At 36.6% G+C, this 19,656-nt stretch overlaps 1 protein-coding gene across 2 annotated transcripts in view; it reads right to left on the minus strand.

Moving 5' to 3' along the window:
* Nucleotides 1-19,656, minus strand: part of ANKRD10 (ankyrin repeat domain 10) — a 37,548-nt gene that overhangs the window by 16,471 nt on the left and 1,421 nt on the right. For both annotated transcript variants that reach the window (XM_041418153.1, XM_041418152.1), the window contains exons 2-3: nucleotides 14,572-14,724; nucleotides 6,197-6,288 (exon numbers count right to left, since the gene is read on the minus strand). In XM_041418153.1, coding sequence (XP_041274087.1) covers nucleotides 6,197-6,288; nucleotides 14,572-14,724 — 245 coding nt within the window. The remainder of the gene's footprint in view (nucleotides 1-6,196; nucleotides 6,289-14,571; nucleotides 14,725-19,656) is intronic.

Here is a 19,656-nt window from a genome sequence, read left to right on the forward strand (position 1 = left end):
ATGTTAAAGTACTTTTGTGCCAAAAGCAGGGCAAAAATCAAGAATGAAAGGACTATAGGTAGTAGATGGTTTCATTATTTTCCCATAATAGGGACACTATCAAACTACACAGTTTTGTTGGGGTTTTTTTGGTCAAAAATAACTTGGTGTGTTTACTCAAGCAGACATAAAATCTTTTGGATTAAGGAACTGCTGAAGTGCATAAAACCAGTTTAAATGAGCTTCATGAAAAAGTTTTTTGAACTTACATTTTTCTCCCTTTATAATAAAATTTATCCACAAACCCAATCAAGTAAAAGAGAATGAAGCTGAAGAGTAATACTTTCCCTAAGTTATGATTACCAAAACTCTTCCATGGTTTGTTAAGCCTCCATGCCACGAGATACTCAACAGTGCATGTCACACATTAGAAAACTTTTCTGACTAACCTGAACATGTTCTGGGCCACACCACAATTACCTCCTGGGTTTTTCTGTCCAGAGGCTACTAGGTACTAGTTGGTCTATGAACAACTTTACTAAAAAGACAGAAACCAGATCAGCAAACAAAACCCAAATCAACATGGCAGGCTAGAGCAGACGTTGCAATAAACAATACTCTCATCACCTATCTAGTCAAAAACTATTGCCAGACCAAGCATAGCACCCCTACGGATCACCACCACTGACACCTGGAGTAACCATCAGAACTAGTAAGACTACTATATTAGGATTATAATTGTTTCTTTCACTGTACTTAACTCTGGCAAAGCTCCACTTTGTAACACTTCGGTTTCTCTGCTTGACTTAATTGTACCCAGGTTTCTGCAGCCAGAACAGCGACAGAATACTTATCTTGCAATCTTGCAGACAAAAAAAAAAAAAAAAAAATCTATCTTAAGGGAAACTGCACACATTAATGTGAACATCAGCACAATATGTTATACAAAGGCAGATTAATACCAACAAAAAACCCCAAACATTCCTGTCAGAAATCTGAGCTATCTGCAAGTGCTATAAAGCTTCCTCACTAATGAATAAGCTAAACTACCAAGCTCACACGTATCTAGTGAATTTCCTCTCCATGTTTCAGAAAGGTCATAAGTGTCATTGCTTTAATGATGGGTTTTACTTTATTCATAAAAAGCACAGCGTCTCATATTCTGTGCTATTTTCCAGCTGATGTCAGTAATCACTGTTGTTATTCCACCCACTAAAAATAATCTGCATTCAAACAGAATAGGAATTCAGTGGTACAAGTTTGCCTCAGCTTCCTGCAATTATCTGAAGTATCAGTAACCCTGAAAACTACACTTTTTCAGACTGGTTTACTCTAAGACTGAGCCTCTCTCATTTTTTATCAGTCAACCATGCATATACATTCTGCTTTGGTATTTCCAAATCTCTTCTTCAGACTAAATCAAAATTACTGCCCTACTTCGTGATCACAAGCTCCTACAAACCACCTCAAGAACTGCTACAACCATAGCAACCAAACAGGAAACCAAACATGGAAGAAATTACCAAGATTTAGTTGCAGTTTTTTTAAAGGAGAATTAGTGTTTTACCACTGAAATGTACATGCCACTTTGAATTTGCCTTCCCATAACAACTTATATAAAAAGGGAAAGGCAGAATAAATTTTAACTTGTATATCCTCTACATGGAAAAATGGTCACTACAAGAATACTACAGTGATGGCCCTTAAAATGCTTGTTACATACAATTAAACAAGAATTGCCATATATTCTTCCTTAATTATACAGCAATGTTTAAAAATGCATCAACCGCAATTAATCCAACAGTTTAACTAGTACATGGAGGCAATCAAGTTTATAAAAAGAATGTGTATGATGTGGTCTGAGTTTGGAAAGTACCAAACAGATTATACAAGCACTAATATACTAATTAACAGATAAGAACCTCTCAGTTGAAAAAGCACCTAAATCCAAATGATCAGTAAGATCCTGAAGCATCTCAAGATGAGGTTGATTTAATGACTGTAAGAAAGTAGAATGTTGGTTCTTCTGCAATGAACCTATGCTGTAATATAGCTTTTGAAGTAAAGAGGTGACACAGTTGTGGCACTTCACAAGTATGTTAACACCAGAAATGGACTGCAACTCAATATCAAAAGTTTGGTAGTTTTGTTAGCTGGGCAAGAAAAACAAGCTCACAGTAAAAACCTGCAAATAGCTCCCAAGACTTTAAGAAATCAAGAAGATATCCATTAACTAAGACAGGAGATTTCTGAACCCTGAGACCCCTTCAAGAAAACAGGCCATGTAAGCTTCTCCTCCAGACTGAAAAGGAACTGAGGGTTTGCGTGAGAAAGGAATGGCCGACTTCTGTGCTGTCATTCAAACAACACATGACTGTCTCTTCACTACAGGAGACCTATTTTCAGGAAGTCAAGAAATCTCAAAAGTACAAATGAGAAGAATAAAAGCTGAGATATCACAAGAATGGTCATGTGGAACAGGAATACAAGAATTTCACAAAGGACTAATCCAGCAGCACTAAAAAAAATCACAGCGGACAGATTTTTGTTATGGAAGATGGAGAGCAGTTGTGAAAAAGAAAAATTATATTAATATTGCCTTTCTGAACAACACAATGCAGTTTGTGACATACAAGTTTGAAAAGAAGAAATAGAATTAAGTAAATCCCTGTCAAAGAATGAGAATAAAGGTCTTGCTGAAAAACTTAGTATCAGTGATCGGACATTTCTAGCACTGAATTTGCACACTCAGATGAATGCCAGACAGCTTTAACAAGAAAGTGGCTGAAGTGTCTGCCTAAACCAGACCAACATCACAGTACGAATCTGTCATCTGGTGGAAACAGATGTTTATTTATCTGGTTTATTTATCTCAGCATGTCATTGCTTCTACTGCAACCTTGAGACCAGAGTATACTGAACTAGAAAGGAAATTAGCTCTTTAGGGTCTCATAACATGCCATCATAGTATATAACCCAAATTTACTCAAAACCTGAAGATTTCTGGCAGACAAATAAAAAGCTTTTCTATAATGCTATTCAAATATCATGATGAGTAAAACCTCAGCAAGAATTTGTGCTCAATTGGATGGGTGCATACCAAGCCACAGCCCATTCCACAAGTTACACCTCTTTCTATCCCAGGATAACACAGTGTTTGAAACACCCCTCTTAGCTCAAAATCAAGACACTAAGGAATACAGAACTGCTTAAATGACAGCCGCAGAAGAATTTTTATTCAGAGATAAGTGGACACAATGCAAGTGGACACAAGTACAAGTGCACCACATGCAAGTGGACATGAAACAAGTCAGGATAATCAATACCTGCATCTGCTTCTTTTTGATTCAAGCGTGTCCTGTGTTTACAGCTAAATTTTGTATTTTTATATATGCTGTGATACAATCTACATAACTACATTAAAACACAGCATTTACGTAACAGCACAAAAGAGCAAAACAAAACATGGCACCAAGAAGGCTTTTCCTCTATAAAGAGCTGTGGACACTTGTCTGTCACCATGATAAATAATACACAATTAACCATACATCAATTGTCTTTTACTGAAAATCCAGCAGTAACTATGGATACTTTAAAAGGTACTATCCACATTAAAAAGTCAGTTACACAGCAAACCTTTTCACTCATATGAGGACATTGTGACCACCTGCTTCCCCCTCTTCAAGGGTCCATGAATACCATAGTTAGTGGAGCAACCATTTTTATGGCTGTAGGACATACTGTGCACAGAATATGCTTCAGCTAAAATGAGAAGGTAAATACCACAAAAAAAATCAAAATATTTTCACTAGGGTACAATTATTATTTTTTAATATTATTAAAAATTTACACAGGAATAGAGACCCAAATTCTCTCTCATCAATTAGGAAAACAATGCAACAGCTTAATGATATTTATACTGCAATATCCTGTCTTTCTCTGCAAAAGCAATACACTAGCAAGCCTGAAATATAGTAAGCTAGAAAAATTCAAGTGATGCTATTTTATTAAAATAAAAATTCTTACTTTTATCCTTGACTATTATCAATATTCTTTGTCTTCCAATGTAACCAAAGGAGGAAATAAAGTAGAAATGTGGTAAACACCAATAACAAGATTTCTCTAGTCCAGGTTACTTAATTTTAACAGCAATAATCACTCATTAATAAAAAACACATTTCTTGCAATATTACATTAGTGGTTACTAGTGTTTGTGTAATAATGAAATCTTAGCATCCCTATTCTACTTGCTATAAAAAACTAGGGATGATGGCATTTTGCACATACATTATAAGTATCATGTAATAGTAGTATACTTGACTATTTGCAGTCCCAAGGGGTATCTCATTCATCCTTATGAAACCAGACTTCAATACTGTTAACTATACTAAGAAATAAAGAAAAAACTGGATTAGAAGAACTAATCCCAGTAAAAATAGAAAGTACTTAGTCATCATCAGTACAGATCAGCAGTTTAATTCTACTTAGTGCTTAGTTCTGTATTTCATAAAGTTCTTGCCTTGGTTTTATCTATCAATTATCAGTTAATTTTATCAGTCAATTATAATTTCAGTTAATATATACAAATTAAAACCCAAATACATGGCTAAAATCCCTCTTCTTTTCCTCTAACTGGAGTCATAAAATAAAGGAGTCAGAACTTCCAGAGCATCTACATGTTCATGTTTTTACAAAAATGAGGAAATCCACATAACCATTAATCAGGGCCAGCTTTCAAAACCAGATGACCCAAAATTGATCAGTGTCAAAAGCATATACATGGATTTGGCCTAATTTAACATACTGAAACTGAATTCTAAGGAAAAAAATTCTCATTCCTATCAGTCAATAGCTAACTCCCTAAGGTGACAGGGTCAAGTCCTAATTCTCTAAATGATTAAACTTGGGTTGCTCCACAAGCCTTTTATATTTGCATCCCTGATTTTATCAATCCCATGATAGGACCTGATGTTTAATTACTTATCTGAAACATAGATGGAATTCTAAGTTAGAAAACTGAGAATTCACGTTATTTCCTGTTCATTAAAACTGCTATAAACCTACAGTGCTTCTGCTGCAAATAGCTTTGGTCAAAGACAGGCATCACCCATTTCACATTGTTTATGCAGTTCCATAACTTTTCTTTTGGTTGGCTACTTTGTTAAAACCACAAGATTACATACTAATTGATGATGATAATTAAGGTTTGCTCAATTCCACAGTAAATTTAATTCCAAGTTTATCTTAAAAATATCCAAAGGTGAGTGAAAAATAGGAAATTATACATTTAAGACTGATTTAATGTGCTTGTCAGTAACTGAGCTTATTTTGTTTTTCTATAAGGAAATCTCTTCACACAAAGCAATTAGTTCACTACTATTAACTTAAAGGCAATATATTTCCTGATATGACACAACTAAAAGACTTAAATTTTATGGTAGATTTATCAAGGCAGCATTACAAAAACAGTAAGATGGAAACCAAAGGGTAAAACAAGAAATTAACTACATGATTCTTATTTCACTTACAACTTCAAAGTTTCATAGCGCAGGTTAAAATACAGTAACTAGTTACCATTCAAGATAATAAAGCTAGTTCTAATTAAAACATATTGCTAAAGTATTGATATTATTTATAAGCCATAGAGCTTATACTCAACATTTCTAGGTGAAAACTGCATCCATTTTGTCCATGCTGTAAGTTGCAAAAGTTTGTGAGCTTTTCTGAATGTTTTTGCAGTACATAAACCTTTAAAGAAAAAAGTTAACAGGGCAAATACACAATACACTAACAAACAGTAATAAACTAATGGTGAAGTGTGTGAATTGCTGTTTTGCACATAATGTTGCTTTTGCATTGTTTTCTATATTTATTCACCCGTGCAAGGTGTAGATTTCTCATAAAAAATAACTACATGCTGAATAAAGTGTACAGTTTGGGGTCATCTGACAAACACAATAAATATTTTACTATATCAGATGTATGTGCAACACTAATGTAGCACAGTGGTATCATTTAAGGAGAATTAACTTTATTACTAGACATGCAAAATATCTTAGGCTTCATTACAATTGGACATGTCTAGCTGTCATTATTTTTTGGATCATATGCCTGCTGTTTTGACTTTTCTTTCTGAAATTAGTATCTATGTTTACCAATCTAAGTTAGTCAGCTACACACACAACAATCAACAACAACAAAAAAATACCTCACTTACTCTATTTGCGCACCATGAGCCACAAGGGCACTTATGGAATCCATACTACCAGACCGTGCTGCTTTATGAATAGGAGTTTCACCAACATAATCCTGTAAAGACAAACTACATTTTGTCAAGCATAATCTTTCTTGAAATTAAAATAATATTATTACATTATTTTAATTAAGATAGCAGATATATAAAAGAAGCATTTATTATTAGCTAGCAAATACACCAGGTACTTCATCATTACTTTAAAGTCTGCAGTTGGCTGCCAAGTACATTAGACTTTTAGCAAGAAGTAACATTAAAGGCATTTAACTCACAAGAATAGCTCAACAATCAGCAGACTCTTATTCAGAAAACTGGTTAACCCTCCCAGCATCCACCACCGTAACGCGTTTTTCTAACACCTTCATTTCCTGGCACTCCTTTCCCAATGCACTGGGCTGCACAAGCCCTCTTGAGCTTGGTAGCAGCAAGGCTGAGCCTGTGGGACTGTGCTGCTTTCAGATCTTGCTGGCACACTGACTCAGTCCTTGAGGGCTGCACCATCAGTACTTGGCAGGAGAGGAGCAATATGCAGAGCTCTGCTGTAATAGAGGTATGCCCAGTGTTCATAGGACAGGCCAGATCTCTCCCAACACATACACATTGATTCACATCCTATATACTTGTCTTCTGATTTTGTCAATTTATATCCCATTATTATTAACCAGCACATCCAATCCTACTATATACTTGTCTTCTGATTTTCTTTGTCAATTTATATCCCATTATTATTAACCAGCACATCCAATCCTTTCTTTTTTTTTTGCATAATGTGCAGACATACTGGGGGTAGAGTTTTGCTTTTCAGACAACCCCCCACCGTTAGCTGTCTTACAGGTAACAGGGAGAATCTACAACAATTTTACAAATCCCCCCTCCCCAAGCAAGCAGCAAGTATTCATATATCATGATCTACAGGCTGCAGAGGAAATTCAGTACTTGCAATTAGCCATCAGTATTAAGAACCACAGAGAAGAATCTGTAATGAAGCATTGCCTTGGAATAGCAAGTAAATGTTTTTACTGGTCTGTTAACGTGATTCATCCTCAGCACTTCCACAGTGTAGCAAGGGTTTTTTTTGCTTTGTTTTCTTCCCCCTTCTCTCTTTGTCTCCAAACTTTTGACAGACTTCACTAGTCTGTTCCAGATATTAAACATGTTCTAACTGTATGTGCCTCAGTTTAGCTTCCCTGTTCCTTTTATTAAAATATCAACACTAGCTATTAAATTAACGCAGCACCTTTACTGATTCAACAGTGTTTACACACAACAGTGTTCATGCCTAACTCCACAGTACTGGCTTGACTTGAGCTCTCCTTGAAATGTGAATATATGCAAAATATGATCATACTACCTAGAAGCTACTAAGTGTCCTAAATTGTCTGCCAAGCTTTTGAGAAATGTAATCCTATCTTTTAGACCATGTAAGTACAACTTAATTTTGGATTTTAAGTTATGTATTCTCAATTTTCTACTTGACAATTTTATTTCATGGTGAAGTATCTTTATAACAAGTTACAAAACCACTGAGGGTAAGCCAGCTTACCAGTGCTTAAGACATATATTCAGCCAAACAGTGAACTACCTAGCACACCCAGCAGGGAACAACAATGGCACCAAACAAAGTTTACTTTCTTATAAAACAAGGAAAATTGTTTAAAAAAAGTCTGGACACAGGAAAGAGCAGCAAATGTCTTAGAGATTAGAAAAGGGCTATAAAGCCTTTCTTCCAAAATGGATGCAGCTGATGGATAGAAGACTGCTTTCCAATCATGTTTATGCAAATTTTTCCTATTTGTAACTTCCCCTGAAGTAACAGGAAAAGCAAGAAGTTTAAGAGAGAATACAATTTTTTTAACCATCATACATGGAAATTTATTTGAGGCTGATTTATCCAGAAACAAATTCTTTGGGTAATAAATTTTCCAGCCATAAAATCTGTCTTCGATTCATCATTCTGTTACTGTGTCCTCCCCTCCCCCCCTTCGTTGAAGTGGTCAAAGTACAGTAAGTAAGTGATTTGCCTCTTTTGTCAGCATTAGTATCTACAAGCCCAAGCCCAAGTTACAAGAGAGTCACTCATATGAAGTTCAGGTTAGGGTTAGTTGGCCATGCATATGACGGAGATAACAAAATCTCTAGCCCTATAAACCTGGCACACTGCCCACAGTAAGATCTAGAGAACTGAATTCCAAAATTGCTGTGGGGAAACACAAAAAGGATGAGAGAAGACCTTTGCAAAAGGACTCCCCAGCACTGCATTAGAAGAATGAGCTAAGCTTACAGCAGCTACCACTTCCATCACCAAACAGAAAAGATTAGTAGTTCAGAAGGGAATATATGTCTTGAGAAGGGCTGCTTTTAATCACTGACCCAGAAAACCATGTGCCTAAAGTTAAGGAATTCAAGTAATACTTAAAAAATGACAGAATACACAGATTTAGATTTTTATAGCATTCCTTTTAATTACAGCACCCAAATTTTAGTCATCAGTACCATTATGCGGCTTTGAAATTCTCGTAAGGGGCCAAATATATTTGCACTGAAACACTTTCCCAGAAATTATCTTTCCTCAGAAATTCTCTCTAGATTATAAGTTAGACTAAATGGAAAAGAAATATATATGGAAAAATATATATATCCCACCGAAAGATGGCTTTTAAATCTTTCAGCGCATACAGAAGACCACAAAAGTACTCTGTATGAGTCTCAAAACAATTGTTTTGCTTCAACTGGAATGGATGTGACCAAACAGGAAAAGAAAGTAACATTTTTTTCCAAGAAGTTCCAGAGAGCTGTTCAGGGTATAGCCTGTTAGCACATTCTCATGTGTAAGATACTTCTTTGCCTATCTCTTTTATCTCACAAAAGTTATTTTATTTTGAGAAGCTCTATTAATTCCTCATTACCCCTCATAGTCCTTCAAATTGGTCACATTCCCCATCTGTGCTTCAGTCTGTAATAATATTCCAGGAAGAGAAGCATCAAGGACTTGTAGTGGCCGTTCACAACTAGAGCAGAACAAACAGCCCAAACTTGTCTCACAATCTAGAGGATGCATTATAAATAAATGAGTAGAAACTCAAATAAGTTTCATTAATTTAGCATTCAAGATAATACATTTGATTGGTTCTGTGGTTACTAAATATTTTGTACACAGTGCTCTTGAAGAAATGGCAAAAAGAATTTGTGAACCATCACAGAGACATTTAGTTTTTGCAACTCATTGCTGAATGCCTTCCTCCTTGCCCTTGGAAACAATGGCTACCCTCTCACACAGACAAGGGCAGTTTGCTCTAGCTTGGGATCATGACTAGATTACCCTTGACTTCTATTTCATTTTACTGAATAAACATCTAGCTTCCTTCCTTATTATCTTTTTATTTATGTGGCTGAAGAGTCTTTTGCTTTTTTTGGCTTTAATCAGTAAATCTATCTCAGCTTGATTAATCAGTTTCCAGTTCCTCACTATGCTCTTAACCTTGAAAGACACTTCCTCTACCAATTAAATACTTTTCTCAAACTCTCCTCCCAGGTCTCTTTCATGTATGGGTATTTTTTTCAATTCAGTCTAAAGCCATTTTTTACTCAATTTTTCCTCCTCGTGTCTCTTTGAGACCTGGATTCTGACAGCTTAAGGATGGGTCCAGTTGAATTTAGAGCACATTTCCTATTTTGTTCTCCAAATTCCAAGTCCCTGGACATGATTCAATTGATCTCACTCACTGGTACCTTTACATTCCTTCCATTTATCAAAAAAACAACCAAACAAAAAAAAACAAAAAAAAAAACCAAAAAACAACCCCAAAACAATCAAACCAACCAAAAAACCCCCCAAACAAACAAAAACATAAAAAAAAACCCCAAAACCAAAACAACGCACCAACCAAAAGCAACTTAACTTACTTGCAGGAATTTGTTTTCAAAATAAAAAGCTTCCACATACATTAGTACTGAAAACTTTCAACTATGTATGCTGTTTTGGATGGGACAGTTAATTTTCTCCACAGTATCCGTTTTGGGTTTGTGACCAGCGAAGTGTTTTTAGTACACCAGTGCCACAGCTGGGACCAGTGACCCAAATGGACGAGGGGATTATCCCATGCCATATGACATCATGCTCAGCAAGTAGAACTGGGGCTGTCATTGCTCCAGCACTGGCTGGCATCAGTCAGGTAGTGGTGAGCAACAAAGCTTTTTGCACTGAGGTTTTTGAAAATGTTTTATCACTTGATTTTCTTGGATTTCTTTTTCTTTGTTTCCTGTCTTTTTATTTCAACCCATGAGTTCTCACGCTTCCCTTCTGATTCTCCCCCTCACCTCAGTGGGTGGGGGAACAAGGAAGCAGCTGTGTGGTGCTTAGATTCCACTGGGGTTAAACCTCAACACTGCACAAGCACTTCTAAAATACTTCTAGTAGTGATACCTGACTAAGACACAGCAGCCCTTACTTAGGGCAATAATAATTGCAAACTAACTCCATTCCTTAACTCAACTGACTGAATTTCAATCATCTATCAGATGATCACATTTCCAAACACTTCTCATTTCTTACATTTCTTCGAACCCGTATACTATCCTTTCTGAAGCTAGGAAGCAGAAACTAGAGAACACAGAGTACTTTTCCTCCTTTGCTAAAAGGCTTTTGTGTGCAATTGAGAACTTACAGAATGTTTTTATCTGGATTTAGACCTAATTGTTGTTTAAAAAAAAAAACTGTAATATACCCAAAGAACATTTTCTTCCTCTCCACCAAGGATATCAGCCTATATATAGTTCTTGCTCCTATGGGTAGTCTAACCCTCCTAAAACTATCTGCCACCACTGCCATGTGATGTTAACTGACCACATGAATAGCAAGTTGCATCTCCTGAAAGGGTGCAGTATTTCTTTTCCTTTCCCTTTATGACAGGCCACACAACACTTATTTTGGCCAATCAACAAAGGCAACATACAAAAGAAATGTTTAATAGGCTGAGGCTAGAGGGAAAATACATTTAAATGAAGTCAGCGGTTTCCTAAATCGGAAAGTACTTATTATCTGATGTATCTAATATATACAACAGCCCAGAACCCATATGTGTTGTGACAAGGATAAAACATCAGAAAAAAATCCTCAGGAACTAGCAGGATAATTGCTTTGCACTGATACAGTGAACTAGAGCAGGCAGCCAGCCAAATGCAGGTCCTGAGTCACACTACTAAGAACTATTAGCAGTCACAGCCCACTGAGGGGAAAAAAAAGAAAAATCAGAAACAGTAGGACATTGTCTTGAATACACTGGTGGGTAGAAACACACCATTGCTTGGCACTTCAGCTTTCTTCCTGTGTACTTTTATATGGTGATCCTGGGGGTAAGGAACTGCCCACTGATGAGAGACAGATGTGATTCTAGCCAGCACATACAGTTACATAAGAGAGCTGGGCATCACAGGATATACTCACATAATTTATTTGGGGAACAAAGTGCAGTTGGGACAAGCAGTTTTCAGCATTTGTCCTTCATTGCTGCTGCCTGAGAAGTGTCCTGGGCAACTGTCACCAGCAACGAGATAAGACATGTTTAAGTTTTCCTAAACTTCAGGGTAGGCAGCATGAGCTACAATACAATACCTCAGGGCAGATATGAAAGCATGCATGCAAACTCTACTGAGTACCGGAGGTTTACGGTAAAACTGAGAGACTCGAGTGGATTCCTTTTCAGAAGCTATCCTTTTCTTTTTCCAGAAGTGAAGGGTTAGTCTGTAGCCAATGACCAGAAGTCAGTTTGGAAGGAAAAGTTTACTAGTTTAAATATCAAGCATTCCCAGATCTCTCTCAGCATGTGTTTTGTATCCAGTGTCCATGGAACACTTGTCCTCACACAAGCATTAGCCAGTGACTATGTCTGTTTGGAGTACAGCATCAGTCAGCGAGCTGGAAGGAATAAACAAAATACACATCAGGAAATAGCGCTCCAAAAGCTCAAAAGTGTGGGTGGAAGCCCTAGATGATCACCTAGAAGTGCTTGCAAGTTAAATAAGGAATAGAGATCATTTAAGGAGTTCAAATCAAACAAGAATAGTAGAATTTGACTACAGTTCAATAAACAGCTGAAGGAACTGGGGATAGCAAAGCATGCACTGTGCTTTACATAGCCATGTATGAAACATTCCAACTATCTGTGGGATGAGCTTTCTGCTTTAGTTATCACCAAGGCACGCTGCCTAGCGTTCAGTGCTTGTGCATGAGAAAACAGTGTGACTGACCAGTTGTATCCTACAAACTTCAGAGACTTTTTTGTTTCTACTACCATTTTAATTAACCAGAGGTACTTACTTTGTCACTAAACTGAGTCTGAAATATCTCTGGTCATATGTTCAATTAGTATTTTGTGGGTGCAAAAAAAATTTACTACATTCAAGTGTAACTTAAGCCTACCATTAACAACATAGAAGGCACCCGTGTCAGCTCTCAGGACCCATCTCTGCTGTGTCCGTGGTCTGTCACTGCCTCAGTCTGCCCCTAGCAGTCTATAGGATACTATCATCACTATCTGAGAACTTGACAATGTGGAGGACCATTTGCTCTGGCAACAAGCCAGCAACATGCAGACTCCTGAGTCACTGGCTTGCCTTAGCAACTTCTTTTAAGCTGGAATGAGTCTCCTGCCCATTTTTAACTGCATATTATACTGCCTTCTGCTTTCTTTTACAGCCATCTGCATGTTGCCCTCAGCCCATGGACAGATCTCTCCACACTCTTGTCCTCTTCTTCTGGGAGCTAGCTGCTATTTTCTTCTCTGCTACAACCTCACTCACACTCAACATGTGATTTTTTTTCCCCCTCATCATGTTCCAGGACATCAAGCTTGTTCTTCAAATCCATTTCAACCTCACTGGTCAGTTCTTCTCTTTATCCTCATAGCTGGAAACTTTCATTCTTCTCATTCATTCACTTTCATTCATTCTTCTCTTCTCATTTAGCAGTTATTTGTATATCTTTATTCTGTGCATGCCACGTTTCCTCTCTAATCACCATTTCTTTACATTCTTACCTGGTCTCCAGATGCATTTACAGTTCTTGTATTTTCTCTTCTGAAGATTCTACCACTATGCAGCAATAACTTTTTGCATAAGTTACTTTTGTCAGGTATCAAGGAGAAGATGCGATCTATAGCCTCTGCATCCAGCCACCTTCATTGTTTCTACAATTCTCCTGGTGTCTCACAGCTGTTCTCAATGCACCAGACTTCTTTTCTGAAAACTCAACACAAACTTCCCCATTTCTTATTTTTGCACAGCTTAAAAAAAAAAGAGAACCAAACTCTAGAAATGCAAATGTTTTAGTTCTTCAGCAGACTTAGCTTAACTCTACTGCATATAAAACGCAGTCTGGCCCGTAAATATTTTAAGAAAAGTATGATGCAGGATTTAACAGGCCAGACATTTTATGGATGCTGTGCTATACCACAGCTTTTAACAACAGCATATGCTGTAGTAATAATTACTCCCAGAATATTATTAAAAATACTTTTGATTATTACCTTTAAAAAGGACGTTATGTATGACCAGCATACATAACAGATTCATTCAGTACTTCAAACAGTTTCTTCAAAAACATGATGATAGTTTTTAAGTATTGATTCTGTATTGTTACTGTACCAGAGTACAACACTTCTTTGCAGGAATTTTGCTGCATTAATGCACTCTCTGCTACCAAATACATTACATACTCACCTAAAACTAATGAAAGTTATAGTAAAAAAAAAAAAAGGTAAATGAAATTTTTAAAATCACTTATTCTTTGTTAGTCAAGTACATGTTTCCCATATACTTTCACAAAGCTACTACAAAAGCTTCAGAAATAAATCTAAAAGAAAAACAACATAAAACCAGATGCACCTTAAAATAAATCAAGGCAGCTCTTACTAGCTAGATGTATGAGTAAATCATGAAGCACCACAAAAGTCTCATGGTTCTGCAGATAATAGTAAATTTTTCAATTCTTAGCATATTTATTATGTTCCTCACTAGTCTTTTCTTGCCCCTGCAGCAGCACTACAATATCAGAGTATTTGCTAATGCTGCCAATACCAAGGCAACATTACCACTTTTTTCAAGAAGCAGCAAGATGTCAATTCCTAAAACAAATATCCTCCAAACCCCTAGAGGCTTAAAGGACATTTATTAGTCCTACCTCTACTGCAATGTATCTAACTGATAATTAAGTCACTTGACTTCAGCTGATGTCAAAAATGAAGCATCTGTATGTTAATGTAAGGCTCATACATGTCATAAAAAGGGATCAAGACAACCCTTGCAGAACTATATGCATACATGAAACACACATTAATCCATACCTGTTTGTTTATGTTGGCCCCCACTTGAATCAACCAATTCAGGCACTGTGGATGTCCTCCAAAAGCAGCAATGTGGGCTGGTGTTTGAGCAAAACGTGTTGTACTGGCATTTACAGAAGCTCCAGCTCTTACTAACTGCATTAGGCACTCCAGCTTTAAAGACATGAGGGAAAATAAAACCAAAAACGTTACACAGATGTGCTGTGACAATCAGCATGCAGTAATAAATACATAGAACCTAGAAGAGCTAAACTTACCAGTAAGACTACATGAATGAAAAACAAGACAATACAAAATTTAGCATTTCCTCCCTCCTCCTTCACTCCTTCCTCATTTGGTCATAGACTGCTAAACTTACCAGTAAGACTACATAATGAAAAACAAGACAGAATACAAAATTTAGGATTTCCTCCCTCCTCCTTCACTCCTTCCTCATTTGGTCATAGACCACACCTGAGAAGTACTTAATTCTCACCTCCAAACCTGAATTTCATCTTTAATTTGAGAAAAGAGGAAAAGGGGGCATAAGCTTCAGTCATAACTGGAAGAGATATTCAGTTCACTTTTGTTAAGAGGGTGGAGAGGAAAGAAAGAAAAGGAGGAAAAAAGGGGGAGGGTTCTGATCCAACAAACATGACACTAACCAGACATTATTAGGTAACATTTGCCAAAACAAAAGTGTTGTTAGGAGATACATAGATGCTGGATTCATACTCTCAGCAGAGTTTATATAAAGCTAGATCAGAAAAACCAAAAGATTTTTCACTTCTTTAATGCACTCCTGGAGTGACAGATTAGTCAAGAAAACTAATACTTAAGAATATGTATAATATGTTAAATCTATAAAATGAATTAATTCCACCATTTTCTTGTTATTTCAGACAAGAAACTGTTAAAAACAAAACAGGCTGCTTGTTTGTGGCACCACAAAGATAATAAAAGCCTTTTTTCTTTTGAAAAATTGCAATAATTGTCAAATTATGTTCTGCCTTTTTTCCTAACATACTAACCAGAAGCATCAGATAACCAGATACTATTTTTAAAGGTTCATAACTTCTCATTTGTAGAAACTAGGCAAACCACAGCTACAATGACCTCAACTTTCAAAAATAGTCAAAACAACACTCCTTTCCTGTCACACAGTAACATTGTCTTGTTGATAGGAAAAGAAACTCACTATGCTGAAATAAACAGTTTAGTCTAGGCATCCATTTACTGTGGGTACAAAACAAATACCACTGCACAAAACAAATACCAACAGCAAAACAAAGATCCCTACACCAGCTCAGGCATTGATTCATATAAAACAAATCTGTGGGTGTCTCAGTGTATCACAATTAAAGAAAACATCAGCCACACCACAGCTGTGGAACAGTCTGTCCATAAAGGAGCAATTAAGTATCTGAATGTGGGCTGGCAGCTTGACTCAGACAGAAGCATCAACATCAGGATTATAACATTCTTCTCTGTCGCTGTAGGTCAGCCTTTCTTTCTCCCTCTTCTAACCTGTAAATGTCTGATCTTGCTGAATTACAAATTAGATAAAAGTACCAACCACTGTAATTAAGTATTTTATATTAATTTTGCAAATAAGTTGTCAACTTCATTTGTTTCCTTCCCTCATATAACTCAAACAAACACATGTGAACCCTATCCCTTGGGATATACAGAAGCCATTTTTTTGGACTGTACTGGAGTTAAGGCTGGACACAGTTGTACCAGGAACTCTCTAACTGCATGAAGTAAGGGTGAAGATAACTGGAATATTGCATATTAATGAGTCTAGCTCCATAAACATCAACATTGCCAAAGAGAAAGTACCTTGAAAAGAAAATAAGAACTTTTGTTGGGGGAAAAACCCCACATCCAATAACTTGTTTAAGAAAACTTCTAACTCCAACGCTAGACTACTGAACTACATTTTCTATTTGCCAATATTAGACTTCCCATGATCTTCACACGTTAGCACCGATAATATTACTGTCAATCCTTTGTAATTATTAATTAAACTGTAACCCTGAAACTATTAGTAAGTCATGTGATAGAAAACATCCCTCCAGCTACTCCAAGGGGTTTGTCTGTGGTAACTGAAAGCAAAAATAAATTTCAGCCAGTTTTTAGAACAATAGACTTTATTAATAGAGTTCATTTGAAAACACTTCCAGACAAGCATTACAACTTCAGGAAAGAATAATATTTCCTGCACAGGCACCGAGCTAAAAGAATTCCTTAATTAGACAGGCATTACAGCCCATCAACTGAAAAGGAAAAAACACAAACTGATTCACCAGCACTGTCCTGCACTGCTTAAATCTAAGACAGCCACACACCATGATTATCCATGTAACTTCATTTTTAAACATTGTTTTTCCTTTTTTTTTTTTGTTGCATACTCTGACTATAGAGCCATAGGCCTTTAACTAGAAATACATTTCATCCCATTAAAAGCTTGAGAATGGATCTTCTGTATCATGGCTGTCAGAAAAACCTGCTTCTTGCAACATTATGGAAGAACGAGATCAATGTCATCCATGAACAGGGAACGTCAACACAACAAAAACACTACCTCACTTGATCATTTATGCTTGAGATCAGGACACACAAGTCCACTTTCATTAAATAACCTAAATTTAATACAGAGGATATTTTCCAACCTAAAGCAGAGGTCAAATTGATTTAGTGAAGAAAGACAGGCCTCCATACAGACCACAACACTGGCAAAGTACCAAGCAGGAGACAGGCATTTTCATCTCTACCGCTTTTGTTCCAAAAGAAACAGAACGTGTTTAATACTAAACTGCTTCCAATAATGTAAACAGTCAAACGACAAAAAAGAAAAGCAGGCGAAGAGCACAAGCAAAGAGACGTGGTCAGAGAAAATAAAAATTCAACTGCAAGTGATTAAAAAGAAAATTAATGTTAGTCCAAAATAAAGTTAATTTTAATTAAGATCAAAATGAATTTTTTATGTATGCCCTGTTTTTCTACCTCTCTGGTAGCTTTTTTAGACTATTAACATATTAGTCCAAAATAAAGTTAATTAAAATTAAGATCCAAATCAATTTTTTATGTATGCCCTGTATTTTCTACCTCTCTGGTAGCTTTTTTAGACTATTAACATTTTTACACTCTGACCCATCTTCTCAGAAATCTGTGGAATACCAGTGTAATTTAGGGCACTATATAATTAACTCCAATTAAAATACAGAAACTCTAACGGGAATTAATTCACATCTCAGAAGACAAGCACTTTTCTGCAGTCAGGGAATGTCCTGAAAATGCACCACAGGTACTCAACACCAGTAAATCTGCACTTGCTACTATTTCCAAAAGGAGCTCCATACTGTCATTAAATGCCCAGATATTACAACTAGAAACACAAGCTGCAATATCCATCCCCTCCAATTGACTTTGCTGGTATTTTAAGTATTACCTGCAAACTGTAGAAGTGTGTTTTGGAGCAAGTTATTCAAGAACTCTGTGTTTTCACTTTTAGTTGTAAGAGACCCCATTTTTACTGGTACTGGTGCAGTTACACCAGTATTTTCTCCCTCATAAGCCACCTTTCCTGTTTCACATAATCATTTATAACCAACTTGACTGTTGCTGCTACTTCCTTCCTGAAACATATCTACAGCTGCATGCAAGCATTTAGCTCTACACAGCTTCACTGTAATTCTGTACTGCCCTTTGATGCAGGGAGAGCCATCCTTATGTTCAACCTGGGCCACAGGCAGAGGGAAAGAAAATTCTGTTTGAAGTCCACCAAACCTGGACTCCTGCTGTGTGCGCAGACACAAATGTGTGTACGTGTATGAACTGGGTTAGATTTCACTGCTTACAAGTAGTTCCAGAAAAGAACTAAATCAATTTTGTCTTTTCAGCATTCTACAGAGCTGCAGTGAGAAGCAATGGTCTGGTGGACCATGTTACTAATTGGCCCTATATCAAACATACAGACATGAAGTTCTGTCATCACATAATTTCTTCCAGGAAAAGAAAAAAAAAAAAACAAGCAAGTGATTATCCCACAAAATCTAGAAAAACAAAGAACTGAAGAGAAAGAGACCTGTTCAGTAACTGTTAATCAGCATTTCAAAAATTAACATCTGAAAACTGTGGTACTTCGAGAAACCGAAGAATTTTCTATTTTGTTTTGATGAATGTGAATTTGGGAAACAAAAATGCCACAAATGTGAACGTAAGACATGTATCCGAGCAGCTCTTGTGTCACTGCTGGCAACACTCAGTTAACTGGTGAAAAGTACAAGTGTAACTATGCCAAACAAACACAAAGCCAGTCGAGTTTGGGATCCAATTACACTACTGTAACTTCTTCAAAGTGTTGTGCAGTCTTTGGCTCTGAGAAAGGAACACGACTATAAGGTACGTAGAGAACTTCTACAAATTGCTGTGTGGATCTGATGGCTTTTAGGAAATAACATATAAACAAAATTCTAGAAAAACCCATTTACTGCCTATGCCACCTCTGTAAGTCTCATTTCATCTGCCAGATTTCCCCCCATATGTAACACCACCACCTATCAAATTTTGCCCATACCTAAGAAGGAAAACAGCAAATACAAGCATAACATTTTGCAGGCCGACTTGTTCCCTTTGTTTGCTATTTCTGCAAGAGTCTCTTCAACAGAAACTGGAATGCACATAAAAGCTCACTCAACCTAGGATGGTTAGCAGAAAGCTGAAGATGCTTAAAGGAAAAAACAACACAACACATACACTATCCATAATCTATAGCCAACAATTAAGTAAGTACTACCTTGCAAAAGCACGACTGCCAGAAGCTCATACTGAAAAGAAATTCTTAAAATACAGAAAAAAGAAACAGAAGACTGTAAGGCCAATTAGTACCTTAATACTTCCTGCGAGTGCACTTCGCAAGGAAAATAAAGGTGCTCCACTTTTTTTGGAGTGCAGATTATTAGCTTCTTTCTCATCACATAAAAGACTATTCTACCTTTTGGATTTTTTGAGTTTAGGGTTTTTTGTTGTCCTTTGTTTTAGGACTGGAAGACTACTTAGCTAAAGCTGCTTCGAAAAGCTTCTCGAAGAAGCAACTACAGA

The sequence above is a fragment of the Onychostruthus taczanowskii genome, unplaced genomic scaffold (genome assembly GCF_017590055.1).
Source record: "Onychostruthus taczanowskii isolate IOZ18803 unplaced genomic scaffold, ASM1759005v1 scaffold58, whole genome shotgun sequence".
Classification (NCBI taxonomy): Eukaryota; Metazoa; Chordata; class Aves; order Passeriformes; family Passeridae; genus Onychostruthus; species Onychostruthus taczanowskii.